The 13176-nt window shown below is 40.2% G+C and overlaps 1 protein-coding gene across 6 annotated transcripts in view; it reads left to right on the plus strand.

The window, feature by feature from the left end:
• The window catches only part of ATXN7L1 (ataxin 7 like 1), a 115314-nt gene that overhangs the window by 98712 nt on the left and 3426 nt on the right, over window positions 1-13176 (plus strand). For all 6 annotated transcript variants that reach the window (XM_062018918.1, XM_062018912.1, XM_062018925.1 and 3 more), the window contains 4 exons: window positions 1820-2012; window positions 4235-4356; window positions 7442-8399; window positions 12347-12421. In XM_062018918.1, coding sequence (XP_061874902.1) covers window positions 1820-2012; window positions 4235-4356; window positions 7442-8399; window positions 12347-12421 — 1348 coding nt within the window. The remainder of the gene's footprint in view (window positions 1-1819; window positions 2013-4234; window positions 4357-7441; window positions 8400-12346; window positions 12422-13176) is intronic.

Here is a 13176-nt window from a genome sequence, read left to right on the forward strand (position 1 = left end):
AATGGTCAGTAATAATTAGGGAAGCTTACATTCAAATTATTCTGGCACGTTTGGGAATAAACATCTATTGATATGAATCAGGGTAGGTATCAGTGGTGAAATTCTGCACATCAATGTAGGCTTTTATTCTCTATAGATCACCAATAGCATCAATGGAATGTCTTGTAAAAAAAGGTGTAATTTAGTGTAAATGATAATGTAAGCAGCTAGTTCTTAAAACTATCGATTTGAAACTGTCCATAGCGTGTCTTTCCTCCTTTTGGAGGGTTTTATTACGAAGGACAAAACCAGAAAGACAATGCAAGCTTCTAAAGACATTCCTTTAGAAAAACTAGTATGAGGTATTGGATCTACTGAATTCTAATTATCCTCTGGTAAACTTTCCATGTTTGGTTTGTTGAGAGGAGAGGATTGGTACTAGTTTTGGCTGGAGTAGATAGAGCTGAAGTAGTTGGTTTTGTTCATATTCTTTCTATTGTTTGCAGAAGCCTTGGGTGCTCATTCAAGGGCTTTTGTACCTAGTCCTTATTTCAAAGATACTTGTTTTGGTGGGCCTTCCGGGGTTAGAGCGAAAGGTCAATGAGAGTACCCGTAGGTTAGGTGGTGAGAAGTCTGCGTTGCTCTTGAAAATGGACTGACCTTACACAGTCCTTACCTAGAGAGGAGCACAGAGGAACAGGCAGACATTGTTTTTAGTAGGTGCTACAGTCAAAGAAGCAAAACTGGGATGCCATTCAGCGAGTGTGCTACAGAAGTTGCAGCGGTAGCAGTACCTGAGGAAGATTTTAGCAGTCATATGTTGTGCTTGTACAATCTACACTTCTGTTTCTTCCTCGGTGCCTCTGCTCTGTTGCTCTGTCTGTTTTTGCAAGCAGCCGTGCCAGAGGAAAGCCTTGCTGCTGCCCTGCTGGGAGCCAGCTGGGCAGGCACGGGAGTGTGAGTGCTCCCTGCCTTGCTGAGGCAAGCACTGATGGCAACTTGACCTGGCCCTCTTTTGCAGAGGGCTAGGGAGCATTCAGTCTGTCACTTGCAGCAGCAACTGCAGCAATTATTTCTAGCTGAGCAATCCCTGCTCAGTTCAGAAGAGGGCACCTGTCCACAGTCTTGGTGACTGCTGTGTGCTGATAGCATAAATTCGTAAGATTTGAAGATCTTCTGATTTTGCTCAACACAAGCGTCTCCTCTGGCCTCAGAGGTCCACGTGCATACTTGACTTCACAGACTGTAATTGAGAATCCTTTTCCACCCCCATTTCTGTTTACAAGCTACTTTTGAAAGGCAAGGCACCATCACACCTTGTGATGTAAAGGCTTTCCATTTTTATTATTGGATTTTGAACAAAGGTAAGGAAAACCTACAGCCTCTAAGAGGTCCCCTCAGATACCGCATTTGCTACTCTGGAGGGTGTCAGCTAAACACTTTTACTGTATTTAGTACACAAATTGCAGTAGGATTTTGGTATGAAACAAAGTTTCATAACCAGACCCTTAGAATTAACCAAGTAGCAGAGTAATGGTGCAGTGTAAGAAGATTTTACACATCTGACTTTTGTTTGCATTTTTAATGCATTTTGCCTCTCTGAAGATCTGAAACTCAGCTTCATTGCAAATTTAAGATTTCAGACAATAGAAAGGTGCTTCTGTTAACATTAATTTGATAACTCATGATATATTTTTGTCACCAAATGCCAGCTATTCTCCATCATTTACTGACCTCCTTTATGTGATCATTTCTGGTAAATTTGGCTTTGCTTGACTCCAGTAGGTAGGCTCACAGAGCCTTTGAACACTGATGATTTAAATGTATGTTCTTCTTTTAGACCATCATCTGCAAATAGCATAAACAGCAACAGTTCTTCAAACCACAGTGGGTACGTACCAGAGCTGCCGCTGCCTTCCATGGGAGGAGATTTAACGAGCAGATTGTCCAGTGATGAAGGAGAAGCGGATGGAGCCGAGGAATCTGAGAAATTAGACTGTCATTTTTCTGGACACCATCCCAGACCTCTTGGGGTATGTGTCTGTCTTTGGCATGCTTTGCCATTGTTCTTATGTAATTGGGGGCTGGGGGTAAGAATTTAGTAAAAATATAAGGAATGAGGACTTTTGAAAACTGTATTCTAAAGAGAATGACTAGATTTAAGATAAAATTGTATGGATGGGATAAGGCAGGAGAAGACTAGTCAGTGCATGTGACACAGATTGCAAGACAAGATGAGCAGAAGAAAATCAGAAGTCCTAGTTTTAGATTTTCCTCTCGGTAGACTTGGATGTAATTCTGCTAAACTGAGGAAAGATGCATTGTTTTAAACAGGACACGAGCAAACAATCTCTTCTTTGTCGTAATTCTTAAGAAACTGTGCCTTGCAAATGGTTTTAGCTCTGAAAAGCATAAATCCGCTAAGGGCTGTTACAGTGCTTGGCTGATTTTTGCAGTCTGGTTGGAAGCAGTAATAAAGTATCGTTTATGTGAGTGTATGTGGACTTAGAAGCTATTGCTTCATTCATCTAAAAATTCAAAGTCTAGAGCATGGCATAGCCCATCTGCTCTGGTGGTGGCTGAAGTGTGTACCTCACTGGCAGCTGGATTTGTCTTTGTCCTGTGTTAGTGAGAAATTTCTTTTAGGTAGTAAGAGCTGCCTTGTGGCATTGCCTTTGTAGCATGTGTTTGTTTACACTGTACAAACCAAGAAGCAATGAGAGAACTCTTGAACTTCTCAACAGCTGGTTCTCATCAAAAGCCAAGAAATAAAATTAATGAATGCTTCACTTCTGTGGTTTCCATATGATATGCAGAATAAAACAAACATTGTGATAACTATGACATTGTCTCTGTTCCCCAGAGCAAGGAACTTTTTACTGTCAGACACCAGGAAAAAGGATGAGCTGAACATAAAATGTTGGAAGGAATTCTGTCTTTAATTCTTATGCAGAAAATAAGAACTATATAATATTGTGATATGCAGGAACCTCCTGCTCCCGTGGTATTCTTGCATTCTTCTTGGTTTTGCTGACTGCTTCTCTGTGAATTAAAAACAAAAGGCTCACTGCATTTGTGTCCACACCATTTAAAAAAGAGTCTAATCTCAGCCAGTTATTGTATAGGCATCAGCAGAGGGATATGGCTGGCAGTAGCCAGTTTAGTTTAGGACCCTAGTTCTGTTTCAAGGCTAATCCCACTGACTCTTCTGTTCTTTGAAATCTCAGCATCACTAAGCTGAAGCAGTTACTGATAGCGCACCTGGTCCTAGTCCATATCAATGTGAAGTCACAAAAGACAGTTAACTTGCTAAATTTCATACTTGAGTGGACTGTTTTCCTTCCAGAGTCCCTCTTCCAGCTAGGTGGTAGCAATTGACTGGGAAAAGGCAGCAGCTTCTTAAGCTACCAATTAGTGGTAACTGATCTGTGTCACTGGGAGGTGAGGCTAGTTTATCAACTTAGGTGGTGGTTTTAACTAACCTGTTTAACCTTTCCACGAAACAGACTTAAACTGTTACAATCACCACTTGCTGTCCATTAAGCTGAAAAGCACTTTAAGCAGATGCTTAAAGTAGCTTCTGTTCTCAGCCAGGATTTGTGTGACTTGGTCCCTGCATGATGAAGAATTGTCTTGTTTTCTGAGGATGATTTATAACAGGTTTCTCTCCCGCAAATAGGTGTCGTGGCAGTTCTCTACGTAAAGTGAAAACAGTAGGACTGAACTGAAGAGAGGGTAGATTCCTGATCATACCGTTTCAGTGTAGTAGGACTTTTCAGGAAGTTCTTCAGAGGAAGCAGTGCAAATACTCCTCAGCTCTGCAGCATTCTCAAAATATTTGCTACTCCTGTAGATGATTTTCACACACTGTGAAGAGTGTACCTCGTGTTCTGTTGTAGCTCAGGTGCCATGGACAATAATTGTATCTTGTTTACTGATACACTGGTTTGATTGTTTATTAGATACTAAAGATTTTTAAGCATTTTTATTCCTTCCCTGTCACACACAGGTACGTGAAAGCAAACTGGCTTGTTAGTGAAGTATGAAGTGTGCTTTACACTAAGCTGAAACATCGCACACAGATTTCGTATGTCATGCAAATGGTATTTATGCTGCAGATAGTGAAAAATACCTTTTTCAAGGTGTTTTATATGCATGACACAAATTACAAAGGTGTTCCTTGATCTATAAATGATGATTATCTTTTAATGTATAAATACTTTTATAAGCAATGTTGAAATATCTTTTCTTTCAGTTTTGCTCCTATGGCAGTCGCTTAATGGGAAGAGGGTACTATGTCTTTGACAGAAGATGGGACCATTTTCGATTCGCACTAAACTCCATGGTAGAAAAACACTTGAACTCACAGATGTGGAAGTAAGTGGGATTTTTCACACTTGGTGGGTGGTTGAACGTTTTTAATTCTGTAAAACTTCTAAGTTGAACAATCCATAGGAAGCATTTCTAAAATTACCTCAGTGTTAAGGCATAGTATGAGTAGAAATTTTCTCTTCTCTGGTAAGGAATACACAGCACAGCAAAACAATCTCCTGTTCTGATGTAAATTTCTTCCAGATTTAGGATGAGGTTTTTTTTTAGTTTTCGTCTGAATCTGGGGAGAACTAATTCAGTAGTCACTTAAAAGCATTAAAGCTCAATGTTTTGGAGATATGTTTTGATACCATATCATTTTATAACACATAGGTTAGTTTTGGCCTAGGTTTTTGTACCTGTATCATGCAGCCATATCACTCATTCAGACTTTGCTCTGTAAGATCATCAGTTGTAAGATAAGGAACTCAGTACACATCTGTCTGTGTGCAAAATGGAGTACAATAGGGTTTTAGTCCATGATGCCCTTACTGTGTTTGGGGTCTTATCATTCTGATTATTAGTATTGAAACGCCCCTATAGTCTGTATGCAGGTTCCAAGCGCTGTAGGCTTTGGCTACACAGATACATTAAAATAGACTGCACATCTAGAAAAGATGCTAATTCTTTTTTTTTTTAATGAGTTTTGAAAAGCTCATGGCATCTGCAGATAGGATTTATGATTTTTTTCAGGGGGTATTCTGCCACAGAACGTGCATTTTTTTTCTAATGTAATGACACTAAACTGCAGTGTTTCATATCACTGTTTATTATCAGGACTGTGTTATATTCATTGGAGGCCAGCCATTAGATAAACAAGGTTTGGTTTTTGTTTAAATATATTTTTAAAACACTAAAGCTTGGCTTGTCTGGCTAACCTGGTAACTTGATGATAACAGTGCTACTGTGCTGGGAGACACAGTTTGGAAAGGGTTGGGTTTGTGGAAGAAGGGCCAGTTTCATGTCTGTTTAGCGACAGATCATGCTTGATCTGCTAAGAAGTTCCTCTCTTCCACTTTGTAAATTTGGCTGTTAAGTGCTGTCTGTCGCCTTCCACAAATACAGCTAATTTGGTTTCCTTAAATAGGAAGATGAAAACTTGCTATCTGTTGGCTTTGTTTGTCAGAAGAGATACTCGGGCATCTGAGAAAATGTGTCACTAGTACCACTACTGTCACAAAAACCAAAAATAACCTCTTTAATAGTTACATGATACAAGGGCTAACAGGCCTCATCCTGCTCCCACTGAACCCAGCTGTAAATGTTTTCCCAAATTCTGGCTGTTTATGTAATCTCTAATAATGAATTCTATCCTTACTTTCTTGTCTGTGTAACACAGGTAGCTCACAGTGCTTAACCACTACTGTACTGTTGTCCTCACCCCTGCTCTGGGTTGATCCTTTCCTGGCTTCCCTAAGCAGAGTTGTGCGGAAAGCAGCTCTGCAACTGTGGCTTATCTATCCACCCAAGACAAAGGGTAAAGGGCTACACTTTGAGAAGAGAACATTTACAAAGTATTTTTATGCAGTTCTCAAAGTGCTTGACAAAGGTGGCTGAGAATTATTGGTCCCTCTTTAAACTGAAGGATAGATCTGATAAGCAGCAAGTCACAGGCAGTAGGACTTCCTCATTTCTGGTGACTTGGACTGTGTGTGATCACTTAAGTAATTGTGCCATAAACAGTGGTCTGTGTGACAGTCTCCATAGGAAGAATACCAGGAGAGAACACTTGTAATTAAGATTTGATTTATGATAAAAGAGCACACCCGGTGCTGCTCCTCTGAGGGCCAGAGTAAGCCTTTAAAAACTGAAAAGGTGTCAGTAGTGAGCATAACAAGGACAGAGTTACGGTGACAAACAGCTTCCCAACAAAGAGAAATGGGGTTAAACTGTGAATTAAATTTTAGTCTAAATTATGATAAAAGCTCACATGATGATTTTCCAACAGTTATAATGTAAGTCTGGTTCTTTGTTAACACTGGACTAGATAAAATAATAGAAGGAAATGGCTGAACAAAAAGGAATTTGGATACATTCTACTCATTTCACAGGTAATGTTAGATTTTATGCTCAGAATAGTCTTCAACCACTTATAAAGCCTATCAAGCATAATTTTGTCAATACTAGTGAAATTCATCAGTAACATAGCCAGTTAATGCCATCTGACCGGCTCCCAAATGAGCTACTGGGAATAGCACTGCATTTGGAAAGGGATGAGCTTTTCTTTTTCAGTGATTAGGTGCTTTACAATCCCCCAAACCGGCTCACGAACTGCCCTCATCACATCAAACCTGTGCATTTAGGTTGATATTGAAACTGTTCCGCAGCTTGAACTTTCAAGCAAAATGTATGCAATGAATGAAACAGTGACTAGAATGTTTATGGATCACAGCATGAGGCATTTTATTTGCATTTTTTATCACACCACGAGACATTTTATTTGCATTTTTTAATTGTTTTGTAAAATAAGAGAGGACAAAAGGAAGTCACATTTGTAACAATGTGATTAAATTGTAACACTGTGCACTTAGTTGCTACATGGGGCACTTGTGCTGCAGTGAAGCACAGGTCTGGTTTAACTGAGTTTACAGTTTAGGGCTCATGTGCCTGGACAGAACTTTATAGGGAAAGTTATGCTGTATAGTTCCTTACCCAGTCAGCTTCTGTTAGATTTCAGCTGCCTACATAGATTTCATGTGCCTAAATTCAAAGTTAGGTTTTAGAAGAACATGCTTCATAATCTAGCTTTCCCAAATCTGTACAATATTAAAACACATGTGGTTATGTTTTGTTTCTATTAAATGGCAAAGAACCTTATCATGGAATGGCAAGTCTAACAAAAAGGAAAAAAACAAATCACAAGTAAAAGCATTTTTAAGCTGTTGTAGAATGCAGAGATGATTTTGAACTGTGAATATTAAAATATATGCGATTGGTAGTATTAGAATCAAAATTGGAATGAACTAGGATTGTCTTTTTTAATGAGTTGTTGCTTCCTAGAAATTGTTTCCTGTCTGCATTGTTGGGATGAAGTCTTTTATGTATCTAAGTCCCTTCTCTTTTGGGTTTTTGTTTTTTCTTCTCTCTTTAGGAAAATTCCTCCTGCGGCAGATAGTCCCATGCCTTCTCCAGCAGCACACATCTCCACTCCTTTTCCAGCATCAGTCTTACAGCCTTTCAGCAACCCCAGTGCAGTGTATATTCCTTCAACACCTATCAGTTCAAGAATCACTTCTTCTTCTTACATAATGACATCAGCCATGTTATCAAACGCAGCCTTTGTGACAACGGCAGATACCAACTCCATTATGTCACACACTACAGCTTTTCCTCATGTGGCTGCAAGCCTAAGTATCATGGACTCAACTTTTAAGGCGCCGTCGGCTGTGTCACCAGTGCCAGCAGTCATCCCTTCCCCATCTCACAAGCCATCCAAAACAAAAACCAGCAAATCCTCAAAAGTCAAAGACCTGTCATCTCGGAGCGATGAGTCGTCGAGTAACAAAAAGAAAAAGCCGCAGTCGTCGTCATCATCGTCGTCGTCATCGTCCTCGCTATCTTTGCAGACATCTTCCTCATCTTCATTTTCAGGGTCCCACAAAAAGAACTGTGTCCTGAACCCCAGTTCAACTTTGAACTCCTATCAGGCTACATCTTCCTATAACAGTATGTCTGTGCACAATACAAACAACGGAACAAGCCCACTCAGTGCCAAATCGGAGCCCTCAGGACGGACTTCATTATCAAGTAGTTCAACAGACTCAGTGAAACACATGAGCATGGTAGTAAGCAGTATTGACTCTTCTAATCTGTCTGTATCTTCTCTTGTGCACCACTCAGGGGACCACTCCCTGGGAGCACATAATGCAGTGTCTTCTCTACCCCTTTCTTTTGACAAATCAGAAGGAAAAAAACGTAAAAACTCTAGTTCTAGTAGCAAAGCCTGTAAAATCACTAAAATGCCTGGTATGAATAGTGTTCATAGAAAGAGCACTGCCAACCTTATTTCTGCGGTGCCAGATCCTACAAGCAGCTCCATCTCTCGGCAGGTAAGGGACAATTCCAGTTACTTTTTTGCAGGTCATGTCTGACTGACTTACTTGAAATATTTGATGCGTTCTGAAAATACTGTGTTTGCTTCTGATGGCTTTCATCACACAACGTACTTTCTAGGTTAATACAGAAACTTATTTGTATTTGCTTTGTACCAATCATAGAAAGATGTTTTGAGAGTTAAAACCAAATATATCGACTTTCTTAAAGTATTTTATTGAGATTTTTTAAATCCAATTACTTAAGTAGCCGTTTGTACCTTGGACAGTAAAACTGAATGTCCAGAATGGATAAATCATTTTTAGATTAATTTTTTTCTTAATTCTCATCCCTCTGAAATAAATTGTGTCATTAAAACAGGAAGGTAAGAGTCAGCACTTCTGTTTCTTTTCCCAAACTTGTTGCTGATTCATTTCTTTGTTATGCAAGTCTCCTCAGGTCTCTTACGTGAAATAGTTGCATCTGCCTTTCTCCTGGGGAGAGTCTGAGATGCCTGACCTTAGATGCTGTTTCCTGTTTGGAAGTGGAAAAATTAAGAAATTAAGATCTTAACCAGTTGGCCCTCAGTGGACATTTGATATCTCTTTTAGTGTGTATGTGTTCAGGATGTTGAAGTCAGTCCAATAGATGAGGTTACACACTCATATTTCGTTGTCACTAGCAGTAGAGCTGTATAAGGATATGTGAAGTAACATCTGGTGAAAAAAATGCCAGTACGATCTGACAATAATCTACTGTTTCATTCTGCTGCCGTGTTCAGTGCTGAGCAGTGCACAGAATGCAAAGCTTGGCCTGTGCCTCTGGAAGACAAAATGACAGAAAACGGAATACCTCCAGAAATCCAGAGAATGCAGCTTGGGAAGTGTTTTTTGTTTGCAAAACTCTCATTTCATGAGGATGTTGCACAAAAAATGGGATTTGGAAATGGAGAGGGTAAGATCTTGAGTGAGGTGGAAATAGCAGACGGGTATGAGAGTGGAAGAAAGGAGTAAATGGATTCTGAAACTGGTATAGCAGACAGAATGAAGGTGTCTTAAGAACGGCTTAGCAGGTGTATTTTCTCTTTCCTACTTCCAGCAGAGGTGTGACCGAGATGACTTGTTTGGCTTTTAAAAATGGATAGTTGCATTGTCTTTCGTTTTGAAGCCTTTTAAATGTGTCCTGCAATCAGAACCATTCTTTAAGTCACTGAAGTCAGTGGAGGATGCTGTAAATTCTTCATTCTGTCACACATCTGATTTTTGAAATATGTATGTGCCCAGCAGGATTAAATTTCCCTGAGATATGTGATCTCAGATGGCAAGGAAAAGTAAGTACAGTTACTTTGGTACTGACATGAGTAGCAGGAAATGGGTTGTATCACAGTACATAGAGTCCATCTGCAGCCAGTGCAGCCTGGGAAGCTCTTACAGATACACGCAGGAGATTCCGAGTTCAAACTCTGATTCTTCTAGTGATTAAATCTGTTCCTGTGGGACATTCTTGTTCCAGTTGGTGACATATTTCAACGTGTTGCATGGTAATGGAAGTAAATAAACCACAAAGAATCAATCAGAGGCCTTTCAGAATATTTGTAAATATGTAATTCACACTAATATTTTTTCCTTAAGTAAAAGGTTAAATATATTTAATGAGTATAAAGAAATACAGATTTTACAAGAGAATGTGTTTATATGCATGTACAGGCCCATACACATCTGTATGTATCCATGCATATATGTGTGTGAGCATATATGTTACAGTTGGTCACATTTTCCTCACTGGAGCTATGCTAGTAATCAGAATTGGAGGTGCAGTGGGGCTGATTGTATTTCAGATGTCTGGCTGGCAGCTAATTGTCTTTGTGACAAGGATACTGAATTGTATGCAAAAGAAAATAGACATTTCCTACTGTTTATTTGTGCTGTAAATAAATTAAATTTGTACCCACTTAAGCATACAGGTCAAATAATATTACATACTCTACATGTGACTATTAAAGCTCTGGAGAAATACGAGACTTGAAATCACTTTTAAGCTGTGCTGCTTTGACTTGCTGTGTTCGAGAAATCCAATCACAGTGAAAATTCCACCAAAAAAATCAGTACTACTTAAAATCTAGGCACCTATTCTCTGATGTAATAGGGTAAATTAAATGAAGAACACAGAAGATCAAGTGAATGGTGATAGGCTCAGGTACGTTTTTTCCTAGTTGAAGTCTGGCCTGGATAGACAGTAACTGCAAGTGTTAACCGCTGCGTTTTGGACCATACTTTATTTTTAAAAGAGGAAAAAGGATTGGAGTCTTGTCCTCAGCCAAATCCTTTTGAAATTATGTCCCCACCATTAAAGAGCCAACACGGGTGGGAATGCTTGCTTATGTTTTTGGCTGAGTGCTGTACATGTTCCGTCGGTGGGCACCGCACTGCAGCCCTGCACAGTGCTGTGAGCGCAGCCGCTGAGGGCTGGCCTGACTGAGGAGGGAGAACGCTCCCACTCACTGCTCTGGGAGCCCCGGCAGTGCCTTCTGAGAGGCTGGTTTTCTGTGTAAAAGATGGACATGTGTTCCATTGTGAATGTTATAATGGCAGATGTGGAGAAGAAAGGTTTGCAGGTGTGTCCTGAACAGCCAGGAAAGGGGTTATGAGGCTGCTTATCTATAGTCAAGATTTGTGTATTGAAGAAAAAGCATGTTACTACCTAGAGAGCAGCTGGGGCAGGCAGAACAGCAAGGTAAAGAGAACAGGATAGGCCTTGGCCTGCCCTTCTCGTCCTTGTGCACCATGGGAGCTGCCTTCAGAGCTGACAGTAAATAAAAACTTCATCAACATTTCTGCTGGATAGAATGTGAGCTGAGAACAGTTCTAAACAGTCAGTGTGTGAGAAAGGGCAGTGAGGAGAGGGAGAGACCTTTTACTACAGATGTGAAAGGGCAGAACAACAAAGGATATTGCAGAAGGAAAGGAGAAGAGTGGTGTTGGTGACAGCCCTGCCAGCCAACACCCCAGGCCCATCCCTTCAGTGAGAAAGTGTAACTGCATTTCTCAGTGTTTAGAAGACAGGTCCTTGCTACCTCTCCATCAAATGGCTGAAGTTGACTTTACTTGACATTCACATTGACCTTGTGAATAACTATTCAAAGTCCAGTCATCTCTGTTTGTAGGCAGGTGTCTGTGGTTGATCATTATCAGCCTTGTAGCCTCTAAGGAATTACTCCTGTGACTCAACAGCTGTCTCCTCTTTTGTATGGCAGCAGAAGTACCTACAGTGTGGTTATTGGTTGTTGTATAGACTGCTCTTGTAGCATACTCTAATCTCTTACACACTGAAACACACAGATTAGAGTATTGCAATGTTTTAACTAAGTACTTTTAAAATGTGTGCATCTATTCTGTGAATTTACACTCATTCCCAAAGAGCTTCTCTAATGCAGTAAATTGATACAATTGCAAATTTAAACCTCTGAAGTTTGTTTATTCGAGTGTGTACTTTATTGAGCAGTAATAAATTAAGCCTCTGTACGGAACAAAATGGAGTAACTTAGGGTGTGCCATGGTGCTTGGTCACTCCAGGTGGGGAGGTCTCTGGGGAGGAGCCTGTGACCTTGAGCAACTGTGCTCTCTCAGTTCCTGAGTAGCTGCACTAAGTGATGCCAATAACTACAAAAACTAGTATCTCAGTCTAGAGAGTTGGGGGTTTACAACCTGTATTCCCTTGGTAACACTTTCTTATGTTGTCTTCTGACCTGTGATAGTATTTCTGAGCCTTTTAGGGTTTATTAAAGTCTATGGGGTCTGAAAGACAATTATGATTCTGTCTGAAGTTTATATTTTGCAATAGCAAAATACCTGTGTTCCAAATGAAAGCAATTAGTGCCACTTTACACAGGAAAGGGAAAACCATGCAGCATCAGCATTCAACTGACAAATATGCCTCTCAACGCTGCTCAATTGATGTCTTTCAGATTGGAAAAAATAGCAGTGTAGCTCTGTCACAATCCAGTCCTTCGAGTGCATCAAACCCAGTACACAACAGACAAGTAAGTTGCTTTAAAACAAAAGTGTCCTGAAATAGTCTGCTAGTGGTTTTGAAGAATTTTATATTGAAAAACCTTAGAATACAATTTCTTTATGAATGTAGTTCTTTATGGAAGCTTTCTTTTGGTCAACTAATACTAGATTTCTCCTCTCACTTATTTTTTTTTGCAGCTATTTTCCCCTCCAAGATTTGTGAATAACAAGTTTTCTGTTTGCTTTTCCACTACCTGTGACATGCGTCAGGTTGGCTTATGTGCTGCTCACTGGCTGTTGCTTTGGTGATAGAAACTCAAACAGCAGCAGAAACTGCCTGTGCAGCATCCAGCTAAGCTGGTGTGGGTTTTCTATCCAGCTTCCTCTGCACAACAAGATGGCACAGCAGAGTCCACAGACTGGCATAGGAGGGACAGCATGTAAAAATAGGCCAGAAGGGAAAGCAGCAAAGAGAAGACAGAAACAGGGCAAAGAAGACAGGGCACTGACTACACAAAGAAACTAATCTGAAAGCGTAACCATGCAAAGCACAATCAGAGTTGTTAGACTCTGAGAAATCTGTAGTGTTCCCACCATACCTGTTTATTGCACAGACTGCCAGTCTGGCCTCAGCTTTTTGTAACTGAGCTTTTTTGTGAGGACGAGTGCTTGACCTGTGATCTGGCCCTCTTCTGTCTGGGGGACATATTACTTTAATATGACCCCTACTGTGTGACTCTCCAAGTTGAGTAGGTTATCAAGAATTCGCTATCAAGACCCTTGG

Source organism: Colius striatus, chromosome 1, assembly GCF_028858725.1.
Source record: "Colius striatus isolate bColStr4 chromosome 1, bColStr4.1.hap1, whole genome shotgun sequence".
NCBI classification, from domain to species: Eukaryota; Metazoa; Chordata; class Aves; order Coliiformes; family Coliidae; genus Colius; species Colius striatus.